Source organism: Lytechinus pictus, chromosome 14 (genome assembly GCF_037042905.1).
Source record: "Lytechinus pictus isolate F3 Inbred chromosome 14, Lp3.0, whole genome shotgun sequence".
Taxonomy (NCBI): Eukaryota; Metazoa; Echinodermata; class Echinoidea; order Temnopleuroida; family Toxopneustidae; genus Lytechinus; species Lytechinus pictus.
In genome coordinates this window covers 10728092-10752069 of record NC_087258.1, presented here as the reverse complement: position 1 = coordinate 10752069, position 23978 = coordinate 10728092, and the positions used below count along the sequence as shown (strand labels likewise).

Here is a 23978-nt window from a genome sequence, read left to right as displayed (position 1 = left end):
ATACAAATAATGAATGTTTATGAGTGCAATGGACAGAATACTCCATGAGGTGAAAGATGAAATGATGATCCATTCAATGAGGCGTAGCCGAGTTGAATGTGTTAGCCGGTTTTGAGTGTTAGCCGGTTTTGAGCTTAAACTTCATGATTACACATATAAGATTACATTAATTTTATGTATCAGAAATAGATGTAATAATTTGGTGACAATTAACCTTGATTTAAAAGACTTTCTCATGAAATAATTGTTTGATGCAACTACTTTCTTTTACCTTTAACGTTTAACATCTTGGTCGGAATCATAATATTTCACTAGCATACAGTGAGTAAGCTCCGAGAATGAAATCGGATTTTCCATATTTAACTCAAACCATTATTATAGTTTGTATTTTCGTAATTTTTTATAGACACCCCTACATGCCTATATGATCTCAATAAAAACGTTGCAATAGTAGTTCCGGTTTGCTACACATTCTCTCGCTTTTCGTAAGAAATTTTCGAGTCCTTTTTTTTATATCGGTTCAACCCCTATCATAACTATCTACAAAGCTTTAGATGCCTATCAGTCCTTAGGCTCTTGTCGAGGCCCTGGCGGCTGCTTCCCGAGCGAAGCGAGGGATTTCTTAATTCGCGAGGCGAATTAGCCCTTGCTTCGCCATGTTCGCTCGGAAAGCAGCCGACAGGGCATCGACAAGAGGCTAATCAGTCCTCTGAACCCAAAATATCCACCCACTCTCATTCTTTTATTTAGATTAGAAGGTAATCGACTGATCAGCTTCGGTCAAAGACCTAGCAAAATTTAAGAACGATCTGAATAAACAAATGTGTTCCAAATTATCCTGTAATAAAATGATCAATGCGATATTTTGGGAGATCACGACCAGGGAAGCCTTTCATGAAACAAACGGTGAGTGATTTTCAACGACTATTTGTTATAAGCTACTGAAATCCTTCCATCGGATTGGCTCAAAAATAAATTCGTTGGTGGAAATTATTGACAAGATGTTTCATGAAACTCTCCCCCGGTTCCAAAGATATGAGGAGGGGACCACACACATTGAGAAAATTACATTAGGAAATTCATGAGTCATCAAGACGGGTAGGAAGGTTCATGCATGTAAGAAAGGTTTATGAGGCATGTGGGGCTTCATAGTATGTTTTAAACTACCGTGTGAGAAAAAAAATGACACCTCATAAATGCTAAATTTAGGGAAATATATGTCATGAACACCTAAGTATTATATATGCCCCGAAAGAGTATGTATTCCTGAATATTTTGATACCATATTTATGCGGTATGTGTTAAAGCTTGGATGATCAGGAGGTATTCTTTGCAGTGACAGCCAAAGTAAGGCTTGGCTGCAATGAATTAATCCAACTGTCAATGATGTCATAGGCTAATCCTATGAGGGTTGCATTAGATCCATTTAAAAACATCTTTAGAAAATAGTTTACATTATAATCGTTTATCAAATACTTTTAGTATCAATTCTAAAGTTAATTTCATTGAAAGTTGATTTGCAAATATGTATATTTACTAACTCATTTAGTATTATGCCTTACTTTGGCGCAAATCAAAATTTACAATACTGCAAAGAATACCTACTGATTATCCAAGCGTTAAAACATACCACATAAGTTTGGTATCAAATTATTTTGGAAAACATACTCTTTCGGGCCATATATAATAATCATGCGTTCATGACATTTTTTTTCCCCCTTAAATTGGGGATGTGTGAGGTGTCGATTATTTTTTTTTTACTCACACGGTAGAAAATTGGCGTCTTGCGAACACTCGCACCAGCTTTGCAAGTGATCGCAAGGTGTAAAGGTCCGGTGTTCGCCTCGTCAGCGGTTGTGGTCAAACTTCGATTATATTTAAAACCCATGCAGATGCGACAAGTCGCATTTGTCGTGCAGCATTCGTGAAGTATGCTAGCGACCATCAGACGTAAACCGTACGATGTGTCGATGCCTGTCTTGCGAACATGAAACTGTCCGTCGAATGGCCGCAGTCTAAAGCATGTGCGACCGGTTGCGACTGTTGGTTACGTTCCCCCTGGAGTATATATGGGGGGGGGGGGTAAAGCAAAAAGTGATTGTCGTTCAAGTATTGATGGGATTTTATACCATACGACGATCGCAATACAATTCGCACGGTCGTACTATCAGTTTTATTTGATCGCACGAGTGATCTCACGGCAGTCTTACGGTCTCATCTTCTCGTGTCTAAGACCATCATGCTTTGGGGTGTGATTGACGTCACCCCTTGGTTTCGCAAGTTACATATGTACTGCTAATGCACAGTCTGGAAGACTAGATTCACTATGTACTGTGGCTGGCTGTACTCAGACAGAGACTTTGGCGTTCTGTATTCATTATATACGTTGTATTATCTGTGCTTGCAGATTAGTCGCAGCCCAACGTGACGAGCGGCCACATTGTTACACACGCACGGTGACATGGCCAATTAAGAAAAGGGCTCAGTGCATGAACTTTTAAAACAGGGTGACATTATTAAAAGCACACCTTTATATGTTAAAATAAAAACAGCCGTGCAGCTAAATGGATTTGCATCATAATCTAGTGACTTTCGTTTGCACGAGACCACAGACATACAAGGGCAGAAATCTATCCCCAAAGGTAGGGGGGACCAGGGGTGGAAAATTTGACAAGCAAAAGAAAAGTTATCACCCCAAATTGTGAGGTAATTTCGACCAAAAGAAATTTGACAAGCAAAAAAAAAACATAAATAAATAAAAGAAAATCACCCGAAAAGTAAGGTCATCTCGTCCAAAATACATGTTTTATTTCGACTTTGAATGACGTATCTCTTTCCATCATTATATACAGACCAAAAAAAGTAGGGGGGCATTTGATATTGTGTCCCCCCCTACTCATTTAGGTAGGGGGACGCGTACCCCCTGGGATTTCCGCACATGCAGACATGATAAAATTTCATCCGACTGTTGAGTCAAGTAATGGTAATGGAACATGAGAGTAGGGGATTTGAGAGATTTAACACTTTTTTGAAATTCCTTATAAGATCTTATTATTTGAGTCAGTCCAGGCCTGCCGGGGGATGGTGACATGTCTAGCACGGCGTAAACCCATCACGGTACCGGACATGACTTTCCGAAAAAAAAAAGGACACCTCACCTAAAATAATGTGAGACATGGATTGTCCTTGTGATGACAGGCCACTGGTGTACAGATGGGGGATGGGGGCTCTTGACCCCCCCCCCCTCCAAAAAAAATCTAGACCAACGAAAAAGGAAAGAAATGGAAAGAGAAACAGTGAAATAGGTTTTTTACCATTATGCAAAAATCTATGAACAATTTTGATCTCTGTATAAATATTTCGAAATTTTTTGCTCGCTTGCAACTTTTAAAAAATTTTGCCCGATACGCCATATCGCGCCCCTCGGAATTTTTGGCTCATTACGCCACTGCAACAGGCTGTAGCACATTGTTTGGAGGGGGCTAAAATAGAGTATCTTTATACCCTATAGGGGGCAGGGGCAACCGCCATATTGTGTTCAAGTTGAGGATCTGTTGATAATAAACAAAAAATTGGAAGAGGGTGGACCTGAAAGGACAAAAGAAAGGGGAATGATATAAAAATTGTAGAGCTACTTTATGTGAACACTATTTACGTTGAAAACAAAATCATGAAAATGGCGCCATTCACAGATCCTCTTGCCTCTCTTCATACGATGTCACCGCTCCTAATTATGAAATATGTATAATCAATATCAAACTTTGATACCCATATCCCCAATATGTGAGACAAGAGAAACATTCTTTTTCAAATGTTGGCCTAACGATACCAAACTATACGGAAACATTTCATTATATTTTGGATAACTGCATATTATTGATTCACTCTTGTTTCCAAAATATGAAAACCGTTATTTTCTCTTGTTTCCCTAAAATACATACGGCACCTTAGCATTTTTGGCGCATTGAATATTGCATGGATGATAACATTTTAAACAGTTTTTGTGAGAACAAAAATAATACAACGCCTTAATAACCCCAAGTTGGTGAGATATTTTACTGTTATATAGCTGATATAATGATGCACATTTACTGCGCATCCGCCTGAGAGGTCACTTTGGCAGCACCCGTTACAAAACGCTTATCCAAATCGGTTTTAAAGTCAGATATTCTGCTCAAATAACCTTGGTATCAACTGGTGTCTGCTCACTTGTATGAAATAGTATCATCTTCGAGTAGCGAAGATACCATTCTTTCACTCTTAATGAGTTCAAGTATTGAGAATTAATAAATTCAAAGTGACTGAAAATACGACTCCGTACCCAAATATATCAGACTTTCTCGGGCTGTAGAAGAAGTCTGCATTTAGGGTTTGGGATTTGTAGTATCTTAGGTTCAGAATGGGGCAACTTTGAAAACTTCTAGTTGTTCAGGCTGTAACTGGTTCAATTTTTATATGATTTAGTACTAAATAAACATTTAATTTTTACATATTTCCTGACATATTTCATCGATATATTTATTTGTACTTCTTTTTGTCCCTTCTTTTTGTCCCTTCTTGCTCAGTCTGAGGAAGGAAGATCTATTATGGACGATCACAAGAAGAAAGTAACTCTAGAGTTCAATGACCTCTGCCTCACCATCAACAAACGGGATGTTCTTCGCCGAGTATCCGGGTTCGCCGAACCCGGTCAGCTACTAGCTATCATGGGACCGAGTGGTGAGTTCTGATTTTATATAGATTCGGATGACTCGGGTTTTTTTTTTTAACATAAACCATATGACAAATTCGATCATCTGTTTTGTATTGGATATATATTTAGGGGTGTCGTTTTGGGGGATTCATTTGATGATTTTCGTGTGGTGCAGTGTCATTTTGCGGAATGTAGTGATATCCATCATGTTCACGCAAACCCTTTATATTGCCAAATCATTTGTCAAATTGTTAATGGTAAATGTAGGCTTACAATCTCTATGATATGACAAGTCGATGCTTTAGGATAAAACAATTCTTTGCGAACGCCGTCGACTCATAAAGTAAAGTTTAAAACCCTTTACTTCCTCGTCTTCTTTTTGGAATGTATTTGTTTGATTCCTGTATTTTATTTCAAAGAAAATATCATTATTTTTGTCTCGCCTGCATAGCAGAGCAAGATTATAGACGCTGCTTTTCTCGCGACGGCGGCGTCGTCAACATTGAAATCTTAAACAAGTTTGAGTTTTTGAAATGTCCTCATAACTTTAAATGTTTATGAATCTAATTCATGAAACCTGGACATAAGAGTAATCAGGTATCACTGATTGTCCTCCACGAGTTTCACGTCACATGATTTAGGTCAAAATTCAATTAGGGTCAATGAACTTTGATCATGTAAGGGGTATTTTTGAAATATCATAACTTTAAAATTTATGGATCTAGTTTATGAAAACTTGGACATAAGGATAATCTAGTATCACTGATCATTTTGCACGAGTGTTATGTCACATGATTAAAGTCAAAGGTCATATAGGATCAATGAAATTTTTGTTGTTAATTATTTATTGATTTCAAAGTCACCATTGCTGCTATATTGAATTGCGTAATGCAGGCGATACTGCCACAGCCGTTCCATTTGATTAAAATATATTTATTGTTATATTTCATATGTTGAATATCGTACATTGAAACTAGTCCCATAATTCAACCTTAGGATGGAGGGAGAAAACGTTAAATAATAAATTTGATTACTTTTAATCAATAGAATTATTTCAGTTATCTCCCTCTGTATTTTTTCACTACGTTTTTCACTACCCTGTGTCAATAAATAATTCATACTTTCTGGAATCAGGGTTCTACTGAGAGAGTAAAGATTCTTTCATGAAACGATTGGTTTTCATTGTTATAAGCCATCGAAATCCTTGCATCTAATTAGCTGAAATCAAACTTAGCAAAGAAAACCAATGTCAGGAAGCTTAATGAAACACTCTACATGATTTGTGTGTGTGCAGGATTCATGATATTCATTGGTCAATGTCATCACACAATTTTAATCATTCATACAGGAGCGGGAAAGACGAGACTGCTGACTTGTCTGGCCGGACGACAAAGTGCTAGACGACTAGAATCTGGAAATGTTTTCCTGAATGGCCAACCTATATGCAAACGGCTGAAAAGACAGATCAGTTTCGTGTTACAAGAAGACCTGTTTCTCAGCGAACTCACATTAAAAGACACTCTAAAGGTATGGGCTATCAGAAGGACTCTCTAAAATTTATTAATGAATATGCATTTAATACAAATTGCTCGCTGCGCTCGCTCATTAATTCGAGAACTCAAGCAGAAAACCGTCTAATTCTAGCAGATATGTAGACAAATATGATACAAATGGGGGGGGGGGTGAAGTATTCATCTGTCCTTGAAAATGTCCCAACCTACAGGAATATTTGAATTAAAAGCCATCGACTTTTCTCAGTAAACTTTAAATTATAAAGGATAATCTCTAAATTTTGGTTTGCGTACGTGCCTCACTTCGATCACTTCCAAGAATTGTTTTGGAGGGCAAGCAAAGGGGTAAAATAAGATTCCATTAATATATTTCATAGGAAACATTGAGAAATATATTTTAACTCATCTCATCACCCAACTCATCACCCATCTCGTCACCCATCTCGTCACGCATCTCATCACCCATCTCGTCATCCGTCTCATCACCCATCTCATCACCCATCTCGTCACCCATCTCATCATCCATCTCATCACCCATCTCGTCACGCATCTCGTCACCCATCTCATTATCCATATCGTAACCTATCTCGTCACCAATCTCATCACCCATCTCAGCATCCATCTCATCATCCATCTCATCATCCATCTCATCCATCTTGTCATCCGTCTCATCATCCATTTCATCATCCATCATTTCATCATCAATCTCAGCATCCATCTCGTCATCCATCTCGTCATCATCCATCTCGTCATCCATCTCGTCACCCATCTCGTCACCCATCTCGTCACCCGTCTCATCATCCATCACGTCACCCATCTCATCATCCATCTCGTCACCCATCTCAGCATCCATCTCATCATCCATCTCATCCATCTCGTCACCCATCTCATCATCCATCTCATCACCAATATCGTCACCCATTTCGTCACCCATCCCATCACCCATCTCGTCACCCATCACGTCACCCATATCATCATCCATCTCATCATCCATCTCATCACCCATCTCATCATCCATCTCGTCACCCATCTCATCATCCATCTCGTCACCCATCTCATCACCCATCTCGTCATTCGACTCATAACCCATCTCGTCACCCATCTCATTACCCTTCTTATCATCCATCTCATCATTCATCTCATCATCCATCTCATCTCCGTTCTCACCACCCAACTCGTCAACCATCTCATCCATCTCATCTCCCATCTCATCACCCAACTCGTCAACCATCTCATCCATCTCATCATCCATCTCGTCACCCATCTCGTCACGCATCTCGTCACCAATCTCATTATCAATATCGTCACCTATCTCGTCACCCATCTCATCATCCATCTCATCACCCATCTCATCATCCATCTCATCACCCATCTCATCACCCACCTCGTCACCCATCTCATCATCCATCTCATCACCCATCTCGTCACCCATCTCGTCACCCATCTCATCACCCATCTCATCACCCATCTCATCATCCATCTCGTCACCCATCTCATCATCCATCTCGTCATCCATCTTATCACATCTCATCACCCATCTCATCACCCACCTTATCATCCATCTCATCATCCATATCATCATCCATCTCCTCATCCATCTCGTCATCAATCTCATCACACATCCCTTTACCCATCTCCTCACCTATCTCATCAGCCATCTCGTCATCCATCTCGTCACCCATCTCGTTACCCATCTCATCACCCATCTCGTTCAGGGAGCTATGGGGATCCACATGAATTGTCACTCTGTGCATAGAGGCACATTGAGGAACTCCAAAGAAATATTTAGGAAAACAGCGTCCGCTCAGAACAGGAGATTGTTTCATCATCTTGACATACATGTATATCATCTGACAAAATGACTGTTAAGCACAGCTGTCTGGCTGTTGTAATATTAAATGTCAGAATTTTTCGGATATATAATCTGACAAATCCGTTTATGAAACGCACCCGATGATGAAAAGGAACTCTATGGAAAACCTAAACATGCAATGCAACACGTTTCCTTGAGTATCTTTGGGTACAACGTTGGTGGTGGCAATCGAGCCACTCACATCGATTCATTGTTCTTCCATTCTTTAAATCAAACTTCCGGCTAGAAACTAATGGTGGAGATGTTTGCATTGATTCCTAATAGAAAATGATAAATGTCACCTTCGATCAGTATTTTTTTTAAAATAAAACCGAAATGCAATAAATGGATGGAATTTTGAAAGAAAATATTGTCAATCCGAAATAGAGACCTGTAAGAATATCGCGTGACTGGTCATACTCACGCATTTACAGTGACACTTACAATGACACATTACAGACTCAAGTAAAATTGGACAGCTCTCGAAGGTGTTTAGCATAGATACTAAAAATGTTTAGTTTGCTGTGACTACCTTACCTCGTAGATCAGTTTCGGTTCCCTTTAATTCTTGCGAGACTAGATTAAGATTGTGGCAGGCAAGATGAGTTTGTCATGCCTAACACACCAACCCTCGCCAAGTCTCGGAATAAAATGAGTAACAAGATTTTATGTTCTTGTTTAACCATAGAATTAGAAAATAAAACAAAAAGGAAAAGGAGATGACTAAAGTTTTTTTTTTTCTTTCATAGAAAGATTTTATTCAAAATCAAACACGAAATCAATTCAATTTACAGAAAAATCATGAAGCGAACATGTTTACAACAACTGTACATGCGTACTATTATCTATTGATAAAACAAAATTATGATGTTTTTGACTAAGAACCCTTTAAATTTCACAATAGCGTTTCAATACGTTCTTAAAAGAACTAAAACACAACCGATCTCCCTTACAACGTGTCGAAAAAATAAAATATTTAGCGTAAAGAATATAACGGTTTACAGTAGAGTATTGAGCGTCAGGGCAACCAAACAAAAATAAATTCTTATTCAAATACACGTCATTGTTCAAAAAAGAGGTTTGGAAGTTTTGAATGAATTGTTGAGTTACAGGGCAGTCCCAAAACAGATGTGAAATGCTTTCAACAGAGGAAGAACAAAATGTACATAAATTAGATTCAGACAAGCCAATATCGTAAAGATATTTGTTCACCCCCATTATCCGATTGAAAAGTTTATATTGAAAGTAGCGGAGTTTTGTTGAAAGACAGCATTTAAAGGGAATCATATACAATCTATTCCAATTATTAACCGGTTCATTTTAAATGGATGCCCATTTTGTTTGCGAAGTAGGGGACTTTAAGATTTTATCAACAGAAATTCTATGGATAAACTTGCATACCTTAAAAACATTATTTAAATTATACAACAAATCTTCTTGAGTTGTTCTACTCTCAACAAGATGTTGACGAAAATGTTTCCATTCATTGGGTATTGCAGAAATCAATGAATAATATTCAAGAAAATTACAATTAATTTTTTATTTTTGTAAAAAAGTTGTATGTGAGAGAAAATTGTTTTGTTCATCCATTAAATGTTTAATACTGATGATCCCATTTTTAAGCCAAAGTTGTTTATATATAAATTTCCCATCTACTTTGATCAATGAGTTATTCCATAACACTTGATTCTTTATATTCAATTCAGATAAATTAGGAGAGAAAGTTAAATAACCCCAAGCAATTAAGATTTCTCGAATGAATTTATTTTTTATTTGTAATATTTTGGGATCATCGTATTTTAAATTACATGTCCAAAACAATTCTCCTCCAAAGGTGACCAAGTTGTGTTTGAAAAAACATTTCCATTTTCCTTTATTTTCTGTGCTCATATAACGTTTAACCCACGCAATTTTCAAGCCAGAAATTACGGAAGGTAAATGTAACATTTTCAATCCACCTTGACTATAGTCTCCAATAATTGTAAGACGACTGATTTTATCCGGTTTTTCATTCCAAATAAAAGAGTAAATTAAATGTTCTAATTCTTTCAAAAAATCTTCTGGAGGTTTTGGTAATACAGACAATAGAAATATAATTTGTGAAAGGCCGAGTGACTTCAAAATAGTTATTTTCCCTATTGGAGTTAAATTTCTCATTTTCCATACTCTTAAAACATTTTATATTTTCTTAAGCTTTGGAATGAAATTCAATTCAAATATGTCTTTTAAGTCAGGTGAAAAATATACTCCCAATAATCTAAATGGGCCATTAGTAAATCTTAATCCGGAAAAGGATATGTCTGGAGGATGTGGTTTATAATAACCTAGTGCCACAATTTCAGATTTATTTCGATTAATGCAAAGCCCTGAAAAAACCTTAAATTCGTCCAAAATATACATGATGATTTTTAGAGACTTGACGTCATTTATATAAAATGTTGTGTCATCTGCATAAGAGTTAAGCTTAATTTCTATTCCATTCACTGTTATACCTTTAATATCACTGTTTCCCCTTATCCATAAACACATAATTTCATTACAAATGATATAAAGAAGAGGACTTAAAGGGCAGCCCTGCCTTACTCCACATGAAATTTGAAAAAATTCTGAAGCATTTCCATTATTCAAAATACAAGAATATATATCATTTGTACATAACTCTAATCCATACTATCAAATCTTCACCAAAATTGAAATATTTCAAAGCTTGAAGTAAAAAGGACCATTCTAATTTATCAAATGCCTTTTCTATGTCGGCCATTAACATAAAACCTGGAATATCATGTTCATTTGTAAATTCAATCATATCTAAGGCTAAGCGAATATTTTCACCAATATACCGACCATGTCTGGTCATTATTAATAATACTTCCTAACACCTTTCGCAATCTCAAAGCTAAACATTTTGCAAGAAGTTTATAGTCGGTGTTTAAAATAGAGATGGGCCTCCAACTTTTTAAAAGCAAAGGATTTTGGTCCTTTTTAGGAATGAGGTGAATAATTCCTCTCCTCTGATCCAATGACAATTTACCTTGTATAAAGGAATAATTAAAACTATTGATTAAAACATCTCCTAATTCTGTAAAGAAAAATTTATAGAATTCACACGGGAACCCATCCGTTCCCGGAGTTTTGTTGTTATTCATTGATTTCAGAGCATTAACACATTCTTGCATTGTTATAACACCTTCACATTTCTTTTGTAACTCTGGTGATAAAATATTGCATTGATCACCATGAGGTAAAATATCGTAAAGATCATTTTGAGATGGGTGAGATGATGTGTATATAGATTGATAATAGTCTCTAAGAGCAATTAATATTTGTTTTTGTGAAGTCACGATTATATGATTATCAATTTGTAATTTAGTTATGACTTTCTGTCGTTGATTCATTTTTTCAAGATTTATAAAATAACGTGTGTTTCTTTCATCATTTTCGATCCAATTAGCTCTTGCTCTTATAATTGCACCTGCTGTCTTTCTCTCATATAACATCTCAAGATCCTCTTTACAAGACATTATCTCATTTTTAACCAATTCAGATTGATTCTGGGAATAACTGGACTGGAATAAGATGACTAAAGTTACTTAAGAATCAAAAGACATCTAAACTACCACTTAAGCCATAACCCCCCCCCCCCATCACGATAAATGCAATGCTGTGTAAGACCACAGAAAGGGAGGGTATGGAGTAGTAGTAGTACACTGTTGGAAAATATATCCTTAAAATAAAAGAAGTTCCTGCAGCAGAGTCTCGAGAACACCTGTAATCTTACCAGATTGCGCAATCTTACAGGAAATTGGTATTTGGTGTATGGAACCTTACAAATTTCCTTTAACAAAACACCCTTTTCCCCTTTTTAAACAGACCTGTTCTGTTAAATTGCAGAAAAAATCATGTTTTATGAATTTACATAATTATTCTGTTATTGCTTTCTGCAAAATCTTCTTTTTTCTGTAAAATCAGGCTTTTTTTAACAGTGTTGTAGTAGTAGAAGAAGACGAAGCAGCAGCAGTAATACTATTAGTAGACAAATATCAATTTCTCCGTATTAATTGAAAAAGTGTAATAAAAAACAAAAAAGTACTTGACACAGAGCGGCACTAGTTTATTTTGATATGGGGCATGGTGTAATATAGAGATACAAGAATTAGACCCGGGAATAAGATTATATTCTTAATTCTCTGCATTTTCCTTTTTCTCCCTCTTTTTTTGGTCTGTCTGTCTGTCCTTTTTTAATACCATTTTAAACTTTGATATAGGTGCCGCTCCTGCCCCCTGCATAAATTGCATAAAAAAAGTTTTCCTTTCTTTTTAGTTCACAGCGGATCTCCGGCTGCCCAGTCGAATGACAGACGAGGAAAAACGGGATAAGATTCGGAGTATCGTCGAAACTCTAGATCTACAAAAATGCCTCGAGACAAGTAAGTAATTTTATCCAATGCATCTGCTCAGTATTTTAAAAGATTTCCATTTCAATCACATTTTATCCCTCAATAAATTATACTGTATGTCTGTAACCGACAATCAATGCTTTTGGAGGGTCGATAACTGTCTGTTTGCAATGACCACGTGTGGTTGGAAACATCTTTTTATATGATGTTTTTTGAAGTAGTAAGCGAGTTTTGTGATTACTATATTTTTGTCGGTTGAAAAACCATATTTCGGCAGTTCATTAATTTTGGTGACATGAACTGCCATGCATGATGTATGTCTTGCCATAGTCACGTGTTTTGACTCGACGAACTATCTCTCACGCATGCCTTAAAGAGCAACGCCTTCTCGATAACGCCACAATAAGCCTCTGCAAACATGATAAATGTTCATGAGCAATTAGGTACTGAGTCAGTTACACAGGAATATCGTCCTTAACCTATTGATATCATCTATTTTTTTAAAGAGATGGGTGATTCGTTGAGTCGTGGACTATCAGGGGGAGAGAGGAAAAGAGCTAGCATTGGATGTGAACTTCTCACTGACCCTTCAATACTGCTACTAGATGTGAGTATAATGTATATAACAGATAAAAGAAATTCCTATCAATAAAAACATATTGTTTATAACAGATTTAGTTAGAGTTTATCATCCGATTATTCTTTACATCCCGCAAGCCCACATTGCACACGTACACATATTTATCGTATCCCCCCAAAATGATAATGTTCAAGACTAGGAGGGGAATTATTTATCAAATAAAAACCATATTTGAATCTATCATCATCATATTCTTTTCCAAGCAATAGACATAATGTTAGCCTGTAGTTCTCCTGACAAATCAGATATATTGTTAGAGCAGGGTTTATTAAGATCAAATCACCGAGAATGGGCAAACTCTAACAACATATTCAAGAAAGATTTCCGAGTAAAGAGATTATGAAATAAACAAGATTTGCCAAGTTATATAAATATGACGAGATGGGAAAACTCATCAAGAGTATTCCCATAGTTGAGTTTAAGAATATCGGCGCATAGAATGGAAAATCAACCAAAAATAATAAGTTTTGTTATCGAATTTGAAATCCGAAATTCTGCCGGTTTAATGCTTTGTCTTTACATGTGTTTAACGCCATAAGATCCCCTACATCCATCATGTTCATTTTGGACTTATTTGTAGGAGCCCACATCCGGACTGGACTCCCGGACGGCCTTTCATCTGCTCGAGACCTTAAAAGACTACGCTGTTTCTTCTGGAAAGACCGTCATCATGTCAATTCACCAGCCTTCTAGTCGGGTATTCAAATTATTTGATCGGTTACTCTTGCTATCCGAGGGGCAGGTGTGTACCAATCTCGACCCATGTCTTATGCTATTCCATATTTTGAATACTGAACCTGGGTGCCGTTTCATAGAGACTTTACAAGAACAGATACACCGTTTTGTGTACTATCAGCCAATCAAATTGAAGGATTTCAGTAGCTTTAAACAGTTATTGCAAACTTGTCATTATAACAAGTTTCATGAAATGGTCACCAGGGTCGTGCTTAATGGAAGGGATAAAAGGTAATTGCAAAAATTGATCAAAGAACATATTTGAGAACGGAGGTAAACTGTGGAGAAGAATTAAAGAGAGTAGGGTAAAATATATGGTCTTATACCAAATGACACTCATATAATTCATGTTTACAATGAGGACACATTCACTGTTATCTTATCTTTTTTTCCTTACCCATTACCCTTGTCCCCTAGGCCCCCTTTGATCAATGATATCACCATTTCCGCATTGACTGGTTCTCTCTGAAATAGTTTGCTCTTTTAACTTTAAGCCACCGATCCCGTCTTTCTATTAATTCATGGACTGCTGATTTTTCTTTCATAGGCTTTGTTCAAAAGCCATCCGATTCCATTAGGCAAGGGATTGATTTGATCACTGTAATTTATTCTTTCACTCTGTATCTACCACACTCATCTTGCCCCCCTCCCCCACGTCCTGTTCTCAACACTCCCTTTTTAACTTCCACCATGATTACCTCAAATACCTATTGCTTTGCCATTATTATATTCCCATTAAATGGAAGTGAAACGGAAAGTTGTTTTCAACAATTATCAAAAGTTTTCCCTTCTATTCCTGGCATTCCAGAGGGGAACTTATGTTATGTTGTCTTTGATTCTTTGTTTTCTTTATACTATACTTTGACTGCAGATAATAATGATAACGTCCTTGCCAAACTTTTATTCCTTGAAAATAGGTTGTTTACTTTGGAGCAGCTGACAAGGTGGTAGATTACTTTGCCCGGTTAGGACTCCAGTGTCCACAGCATTACAATCCTGCCGACTATATAAGTATGTTTATGTCATCTTACGATATTAATTTTCATAATGATTTTTATCATCAGCATCATTTTTATTGTTGTTTTTACTGTTATTATTGCTATCATTAGTGTTATTATTATTATTATTATCATTATTATTATTACCATTCTTATCATGATTATCATTATTACTATCATTATTATTATCATTGTTATTATTACCATTCTTATCATCATAATTATCATTATCATTGTTATTATTACCATTATTATTATTATCATCACTATTATTACTTCTATTACTAGTAGGGGTAGATAGTAGTAGTAGTAGTAGTAGTAGTAGTAGTAGCAGTAGTAGTAGTAGTAGTAGTAGTAGTAGTAGTAGTAGAAGTAGTAGTAGTAGTAGTAGTAGTAGTAGTAGTAGTAGTAGTAGTAGTAGTAGTAGTAGTAGTAGTAGTAGTAGTAGTAGTAGTAGTAGTAGTAGTATCACAATGGATTAATCATTAGTAGTATTATTGTAATTATTTTTTCAATACTTTTCGAGTTATTGGTCATTATAGAGTGTTTCGATAACAAAACAGCAATCGATGATTGAACCAATATCATACATTCTTATCGAGGTTCTGCACAATTATGAGTTTGAAAGGGACCCGTAAACCAAAGACAAATAATGCGCGCTGATCGTTTACTGTAAATCATGCCGCACTTGAGTTTCATGATTTGTGTTAAAACCCAAATAAGAGGACCGGACAAAATAACGTATCTGTGTTTTTTGCCTTGATTCCAGTGGATATCGTTAAGGGGACTGATGAGGAACGGGTTAAGATACACAACGCAGCCAAAGGACAGTCATGGAGCCATCGCTGCTACAGATCACGCTTATCAAATGGCAGCCGAGCCATGTCAGTAACGGAGAATGAAACAAGCAAAATACGTGGAAGCATCAACCATGGTAGGTCTTCAGATTAGGATTGAAGTTGGATCTTATATGTATTGGAAACATGTGGATAAAAAAATTATCAAGGTTGGTGTCACTTGTGAATGTCTAGAGGATTTTGATGCCAAAATGTGTGCACATCGTTTTTGTCGAATAGTATGACGAATAGTTGGATTATATACGTGAATTGCTGGATAGGACTTGCACAATCAGTTTGCCGACATTGTCACTTTGAAATGATTTTTTTTAGTGATAGTTGTTTGAAATGGGTAAGATGAAATAGAGATGAGCGACGGGATTGGTGGCAAGATTGGTGACAAGATGGGTGACGAGATGGATGACGAGATGGATGACGAGATGAATGACGAAATGGGTGACGAGATGGTTGACGAGATGGATGACGAGATGAATGACGAAATGGATGACGAGATGGTTGACGAGATGGATGACGAGATGAATGACGAAATGGGTGACGAGATGGTTGACGAGATGGTTGACGAAATGGGTGACGAGATGGGTGACGAGATGGTTGACGAGATGGTTAACGAAATGGGTGACGAGATGGCCGACGAGATGGTTGACGAAATGGGTGACGAGATTGCTGACGAGATGAGTGATGAGATGGGTGAAGAGATGGGTGATGAGATGGGTGACGAGGTGGATGATGAGATGGGTGACGAGATGGATGACGACATTTGTGACGAGATGGATGATGAGATGGGTGATAAGATCGGGAACGTGATTGGTAGACAAGATTGATGACGAGATGGATGGCGAGATGGGTGACGAGATGAGTGATGAGATGGGTGAAGAGTTTGGTGATTAGATGGGTGACGAGATGAGTGATATGAGATGGGTGTTGAGATGAATGACGAAATGAGTGATATGAGATGTATGACGAGATGGGTGACGAGATGAGTGAAGAGATAAAACATGAGATGGGTGACGAGATGGATGATGAGAAGGGTGATGAGATGGGGGACGAGATGGATGACGAGAAGGGTGATGAGATTGATGACGAGATGGTGACGAGATGAGTGACAAGATGAGTGACGAGATAGGTCGTTAGATTCAAAATTCTTTAGAGGGATTTTATGATGTGTTTAATGGCTATTACATTCTCATTTCTTGATATTCAACATGATCAAAAAGCTTTATGGCAGAAAACTCATAAATGTATCTCCTTGTTTCTCGATTTTAAATACAGCTTCATCTTTTGGGAGTCTTCAAGATGATAGCTTGGACAATTCTGTCTTTATTGACTGCGTTATTAACGAGGTTGATTGCAGAGTGGGAACACCACGTGAAAATCACGTGATCATAAACAGTTTAAACACCAATGTAAACTCGTCCACAAACAATCGTTCCATGACATCGCTAAGTACCGAGCTGCAAACTAAACCACCGATAAATACATCTCATAAAGACAATCATGGGGATAAATTTTCCAGAGACAATTACACCTTGAACATGGAATCGCAAGCAAACGCAGACAAATGGCCGACGGGGTATTTTCGTCAACTCTTGACATTGACCCACAGGAACTTCAAGCAGAACCGATATCTGGTCATATCCGGGCTTGACTTCTTCAAGCATTTAATGATTGGCTTTATAGCAGGGGCACTGTGGTTCCAAATAAGGTTTACAGAGGATAAAATTCGAGATATTTCCGGTGTGGTAAGTGATCATATCCACCATTCTCTATCTCACTATGTACGATGCTGTACTGAATTATGTTCGTAATAAGCGTCGAGAGGAAAGGTGAAAGAGGAGTAGTTTTCAATTTCAATCCTCCATGTTATATGTAATGTATTTTTTAAATTATTTTATTATTATTACTTATAATTTGCATGTTGATGTTATGTAATGTTTTGTTATGTTGTATGTTATGTTTTGTTATGATGATGGTTCATCATCATCATCATAATAATAATAATAATAATAATAATAATCATAATAACCATCATCATCATCATCATCATCATCATCTTCATCACCATCATCATGAACCCTTATCATCATTTTCTTCTGCATAAATATCGAATAGTTAATTGTAAATTTAATCAACTTCATTTTTTCCCCAGATTTTCTTTATATCTGCCTACTGGGGATTTGAATCGATTTATAGCAGCTTAACGTCTTGTAAGTTTCATTTACTGTATTATAATAATAATGATAATAATAATTATGGATGTTTAGAGGCGCTAAAAACAAAAAGTACCATAGCGCGTACAATGTATGAATATTAATTTAACATTTGCAATAATAACCACAATCAATCGTTCAAGATAAAAAGGGAAATTAAATATTGAGGAAAAAAGGTATGTCTTAAGGGTAGATTTGAAGCCAAGAATACTGTAAGCATTTCTTATTGGAAGAGGGGTGGCATTCCAAATCTTGGAAGTTGCTACAGCAAAACGTTTTTCGGCAGAGGAGAGTTTCGTTTTGACTAAGAAATGCAAAGTCTGCATGTGTCAGTGATTGAACGAAGATTACGAGAGTGTGTGTATACTTTGATGGTATTATTAAGATATTCAGGTGCCAATTGATTATCCAAAATATAGCTTTGATAAATTTGTTGTATTATAAAAAAAAGTGAGAATTAGAACTGTGTAAGTTATGTTGACTTATATGATGTAACCGCGATTGTGAACTTTTCCTGAAACTCGTTTCGTAAAAGTTGAAGCTGTCTGCATGGAAGACGATTAATAGGTCAATACCATATCATATTGATTTAGAGTGTAAGTAGTCATCCGGGGATTTGTCCTCCGGTGGTGGGAGCGGTCCTCGGGGGGGGGGGGGGGGCTTGGAGTGTACCTTGGGAAGCGGTTTTGATGAAATTATTATATTTAATGTCTTGGTTCCATAACTGTATAAAGCTTTTTTATTTCACATATTCTAAGGTTTTAGACACACAATTTGTGCTTCTGGATTAAACCCATCTCACTTAATTGTTATCATTTTTTGTTCATTGTAGTTCAGATTGAACGCGCGGTGTTAGCCAAAGAAAGATCAGCTGGTGCGTACCGACTTTCCGCCTATTTCATGTCAAAGGTCATCGGAGTACTTCCGCTGTTGTCCACGATGACTGTTATCTCAGTTACCATAACGTTTTGGATGGTCGGGCTTCATGACTCTGTCCTAGTATACCTACTTTTCGTCACAACATTCCTTCTTTATGTGCAAGCCGGACAGGTTAGTGAGCACACAAAGAAGATACTCTACTGATCTTTTTTATACCTAGTGAAAAATTCAGGGCCATGTCTTTAGAGAGTTTGGAAAATTAATGTCACAATGTGTAACAGTAGCGGCGATTTCATATAAGGGGGTGGGGCTGAACCGTGAGAATTCCGTCGAAATTATGCGCATAACTTCTTGTCGACTTCAGAGCGGTGATTGAGGTGAACGCGTCATAAAAGAATTTCTTCATTACAAAGAGGGAATTAATTTGCACGTCCATCAATAAAGAACGTTGATTGCTAAATCCCTTAACATATGTCTTTTTGGTTTGGCCAAATACAAAATCATTCATAAATGTTTTTAAAACAGGAATAAAGGATAAGCTTTAAAAAAATGACGTAAATCATTCCGTCTAACAGTGACACAACAATGGGACGTCTTTCAGGTACCAACTGCAATTATATCTTGTCAGACCCTCAAATGTATTAGTCTGGAAACCTACTGCACAACGCCACCTCAAGTAAGGTATCGCTTTAAACGGGCGCCAAATTTATGCCCAATCGTGCCGCCACAATTCGCTTTGGTGTCGTGGGCATGACAACTCGATTTTAAAAGCAATGACATTGATACTAATTCATTTCCCGCATTGGCAGGAATCGTGAAAATATTGCAATTGATCGAAATGAAAGTCGCGTTTTTATTTCTAAATAGAAATATTCACATACAATGATTAATTGATACATTTACTGAACGGCTACACGAATATCAATTAAGTTATAAAGTGCACAAACCGCCAAAATGAGAAACAATTAGAAACTCAATCACGCAACAAAAATGAATGAAATTATATGATTGTTTGAGACAGGTGATTTGATAAGTACGAGTCATACTTACTGCTTCATTTTTCTAACCTCCAGGCACTTGGGCGATTTGTCAGCGCAGCATGTTCATCTATCAGTCAGGCAATAACAGCGTCTTCTCTGGTAATGCTGACAAGCATGCTACTAGGAGGTTTTTACGTCGTAAGACTACCAAGGTTTCTGTCCTGGTTACGATACATCAGCTACACATCCTACATGTATGGTGCTCTTCTTGAGGCGGTCTTTGTCCTGGATCCACCAACTATCAGGTGAGAAATTAGTATGATGATGATGATGATGAAGATAACGATGGTACGTGTTGGTGGTGTCGGCGGCGGTGGTGATTGTGACGGTCTTAATTATAACTAAGAAGATGATGAAGATGGAGAGGAATAATTGTGGTGATGAAGTTACGGGAAATTTTGTTGTTGTTATTGTTTTCGTTGATAATGATGATGATTGGGCGTTGATGATGCTGATGATGATGATGATGATGACGACACATCTATACATGTAAAATGTTAATTTAAATATGTCTACTGGTTTGAGACCGGTTTGTAAGAAGTACGGTATACGGTGTGGGGTATATGTGGTGGCGTTGATGAATCAAAAGGGACGATGTTGACAGCTCTGTTTCTTTCGCTTATTTCATTCTTGAGAACTAATTGCTCTTCAACGGTCTCGTGTTTTTAGTTTAACGATATTTCAATTCAGTCTACATTGTGACTATTTTGCGGAGAACCGTCTTATCACTCCCTTCCTATAGGTATCCGCGGACCAAAAATGTTTTATTCTGTGGTAAATGATTCATCAAAGATGATGATGTATGCAACTACATGTACGAGTAATTTTCTATGAACTAGTATGATTATAAGTACGAATTAATCATGCTGAAGGCAAATTTATATGACTAATTTCATATCACACCTCTCTTAGTATCTTCCTTTCTTGTTTTCCACAGCTGTAACACGACAGCCACCTCAGAATTCGGAGACTGTCTCTCATTAAGCAAAGCAGACGATAACATCGCCAACATGAGTGCATTATCGGACGCTATCGTATCGAATTCGTCATCGATCGCAAGTACGCAAGGAACTTTGGATGGGACGCAGATTGTCGATACATTGCTCAATCTCGGATTTCCTATATGGGGCTACTACTTGGTACTGCTTGCATACTTTGTTACATTCAACTGTCTTGCGTATCTCATGCTTAGATTTCGCAGAATATCCACGTGAGACTGATTTTGTTGATCGAATCATGGGGATCGTTTTGTGAAAGTTGCAGCTAACGTGGCTTAGCAGCAGCGACGATCATGGCGTTTGTTGTGAGACTCCATGCAACGGGCGCCATCAGAGCTGTTATACTCGTGGCTCGTTGAAATCACGTAATTTCTATGACATACCTTCGGAGCCTTTCACGAAAGGAGTCGTTGATCTTTACTTAAAACTGATAAGGTATAACTCCTTGCATTAGATTGGCTGACACAAAAGTGTTCGGGAAAAGTCTTTCGTAAATCTGAGATATTTTCAGAAGAACAAAAAATAAGACCAAAAAACAAACAAACCACTACATTTCTTGGATTAAGTACTGCACTCGTAATTTCCGTCTTTTAAGAAATGCATTTAAGGGTGTTAAATCCTATTGAATGATTGAAATAATGTGCCCTTAATTGATAGTCCCATCGTGATGACTGAGGTTACTTAATTAATTATAAGGATCAAATATAGTGAACATATTTGTCATCATGTCATCATTGCTAAGGTTGTAACCGATGAATTCGAACAATTTTAAAAGCAATAGCAATTCGTTGTTCCATTGTTTTATAATTGTTTGGCCGGTTTGAAAACTTATCCAATGGCCAAACTGTAAATTGTGAGTTAAGTTTGTGTGAATTTCATTGTGAGCGCCTTGAGCACCCTTGATACGGTGCATGTTTTTGGCATTATAAATGTCTTTATTATATCATTGAAATGGTCGGTTGGGGTGAGTGGAGGGATGCAGGAGATATTCACGGGGACAGTAGCTCTCCTTTTACCCCAATTCTTATTGGTATTTACTCGTGCTGAAAATGTAATTAAGAATCTGTTTTAATCTGCTTTGAATTTCAATTGTGAAAATACCCAATTCTGGTAATTGTGTATGTTTATGGTTTAAGCTTGAAAAACGTACTATATATGCAATTGTTTTTAATCGGTTAATACATTTAGTGGGAGGAATATACACAGTCTAATGTTGGTATTTTAGGGCGATTAATACATTGAAGACTACTTAAAGAAAGCAGAGATTTGGAGAGAAAAAGAAAGTGAGAAAATGGTTATCGATCAAAAAGTGACAGTATAAAGGTTAAGAAAAGAAATTAACGTTTTGTTCTTATAGAAAGTAAACAAAAGGGACATTTTTAAATACTTGTAGCATGTACAGTCCATGAGGTTTTTCTTTAAAACCAAATAAGCAATAATGATCACGCTCCCGTGGAATCAAAGTTACTTTTATGGTTATTTGTCATCCATCGAAATCAAGGATTAATTGGCAGTTACCATTGAATGACAGATTTAGCACGATAATAACTTTTACGCAACGGGGCTCTGTTTGATCTTCACTAGAGTATCTGGGATATTGTGAAGAATCCTATACATTATCCCTTATCAAGAGGTATTGATACCATCAAATATTTTGAATGACACCAAAGAATACATAAATAACATGTTTATGCTTATATTATATTATTCGTTTCCCACTTCAAAGAGCAATATTGTTCATCATGTCTATTGTAATATTACTGAAACTGACTACCGTTTATGCCATGATCATCATTTTGTCACTTATATAGACAAAATAATACGTATATCAATATTAATCATTTCATTTATATATATAAACAGTGCGAGTCAGAAAAAATGTAACACTTTAAATCAAGTATTTTTAAGGAAAATGTGGGATTCAGAGAGAATTTCTAGCATGTATGGATAGAGTAAATATTCCTTTGTCACTTGGTAAAATATGTTTTAGTGTTGTTATGGTTGAGTGCACAGCAGCCATTGTTTGAAGTGTCAAAACCCATTTGCGCCAAGTCAGGTGATTACCTGCTGAAACAGAGACAAAAGCATTCACACAAACATTGAGCGTAAAGTTTATGCGTATGTTTATTAATCAAGAAAAATAAAAGAGAGAACAAGTAAATCAATAAACTATCTTTACTGAAAAAAGGTTCCTTTTCATTGTCATTTTGGCCACAACTTGGACAAAGCTTCCCGCCTTCAATCTTCCACATGTTGCTCTCTAATGATGCGCTGCTGCAAGTCATTCAGATCTGCAAGTGGGGTGCTGTACACTTTTGACTTCAGGTACCCGCAGACGAAGACATATCACTTTTTCAAACAATGGCTGTTGTGCACTCAACCATAACAACAACAGTGAAACAAAGTTTACCAAGTGACAAAGGAATATTTACTCTATTCATACATGATAGAAGTTCTCTCTGAATCCCACATTTTCTTTAAAAAATACTTAATTTTAAAAGTGTAAAGTTTTTTTGGGACTTGCACTGTAATATCCGAGCTGTCTGATACCCTTTATAATATGAACCCCTATGAAGCCAAATGCAAATAATGTTCTATTTTAAAAAAAATGTGCATTAATGTGTTTTCCATTTGGAAAATGTGTTGACCTAATTGTGTATATTTCATATGTATATATAAAAGTATTTAAAAAATCACAATCTACTTGGTTTCAAGTCCTGCTTTGTTTATGTGACCGATATAAGAACCCTTTTTTACCCGGCGTTCCCTATAGAGCAGAATAGTGGAGTTTTCCTTCATAATAGGCTTGGTTATTCTTGGATCAAGTACCTTCTACCGAAAAAAAAATACCACGATAATAATCTCGTTATTTTCAAATGTCATAGTTGTGATTTTAGACAGAATTTACCCAAAATGGTTTTATTTTCACTGGTTGTCACGTGACCTGAAACTCGTGTAAGATAAATGTTGATGCTTTGTTATACCCGTGTCCAACTTGACGTTGGCAGGCGAGACGAAACCGGATATAGGATCGAATTCACTTCACATAATCAAATTAAAAGATTTTAAGTGCATGGACTCGAAATTACTCTACAAATTAAGTCAACTTCGTATTATTCTATGTGTTACAAAATGCTCTAGCCAATGATTTAAAAAAAGAAACCTTTCGAA

General features: G+C 36.7%; 1 protein-coding gene across 1 annotated transcript in view; it reads left to right on the top strand.

The window, feature by feature from the left end:
• Window positions 1-23506, top strand: part of LOC129275898 (uncharacterized) — a 28391-nt gene extending 4885 nt beyond the window's left edge. The window contains exons 2-13 of the mRNA XM_064109555.1: window positions 4566-4719; window positions 6042-6220; window positions 12378-12483; window positions 12960-13060; window positions 13674-13835; window positions 14746-14839; window positions 15596-15760; window positions 16953-17422; window positions 17830-17887; window positions 18723-18940; window positions 19843-20054; window positions 20747-23506. Coding sequence (XP_063965625.1) covers window positions 4587-4719; window positions 6042-6220; window positions 12378-12483; window positions 12960-13060; window positions 13674-13835; window positions 14746-14839; window positions 15596-15760; window positions 16953-17422; window positions 17830-17887; window positions 18723-18940; window positions 19843-20054; window positions 20747-21023 — 2175 coding nt within the window. The 5' untranslated portion in view covers window positions 4566-4586 and the 3' untranslated portion in view covers window positions 21024-23506. The remainder of the gene's footprint in view (window positions 1-4565; window positions 4720-6041; window positions 6221-12377; window positions 12484-12959; window positions 13061-13673; window positions 13836-14745; window positions 14840-15595; window positions 15761-16952; window positions 17423-17829; window positions 17888-18722; window positions 18941-19842; window positions 20055-20746) is intronic.
• The last annotated feature ends 472 nt before the right edge of the window (window positions 23507-23978 follow it).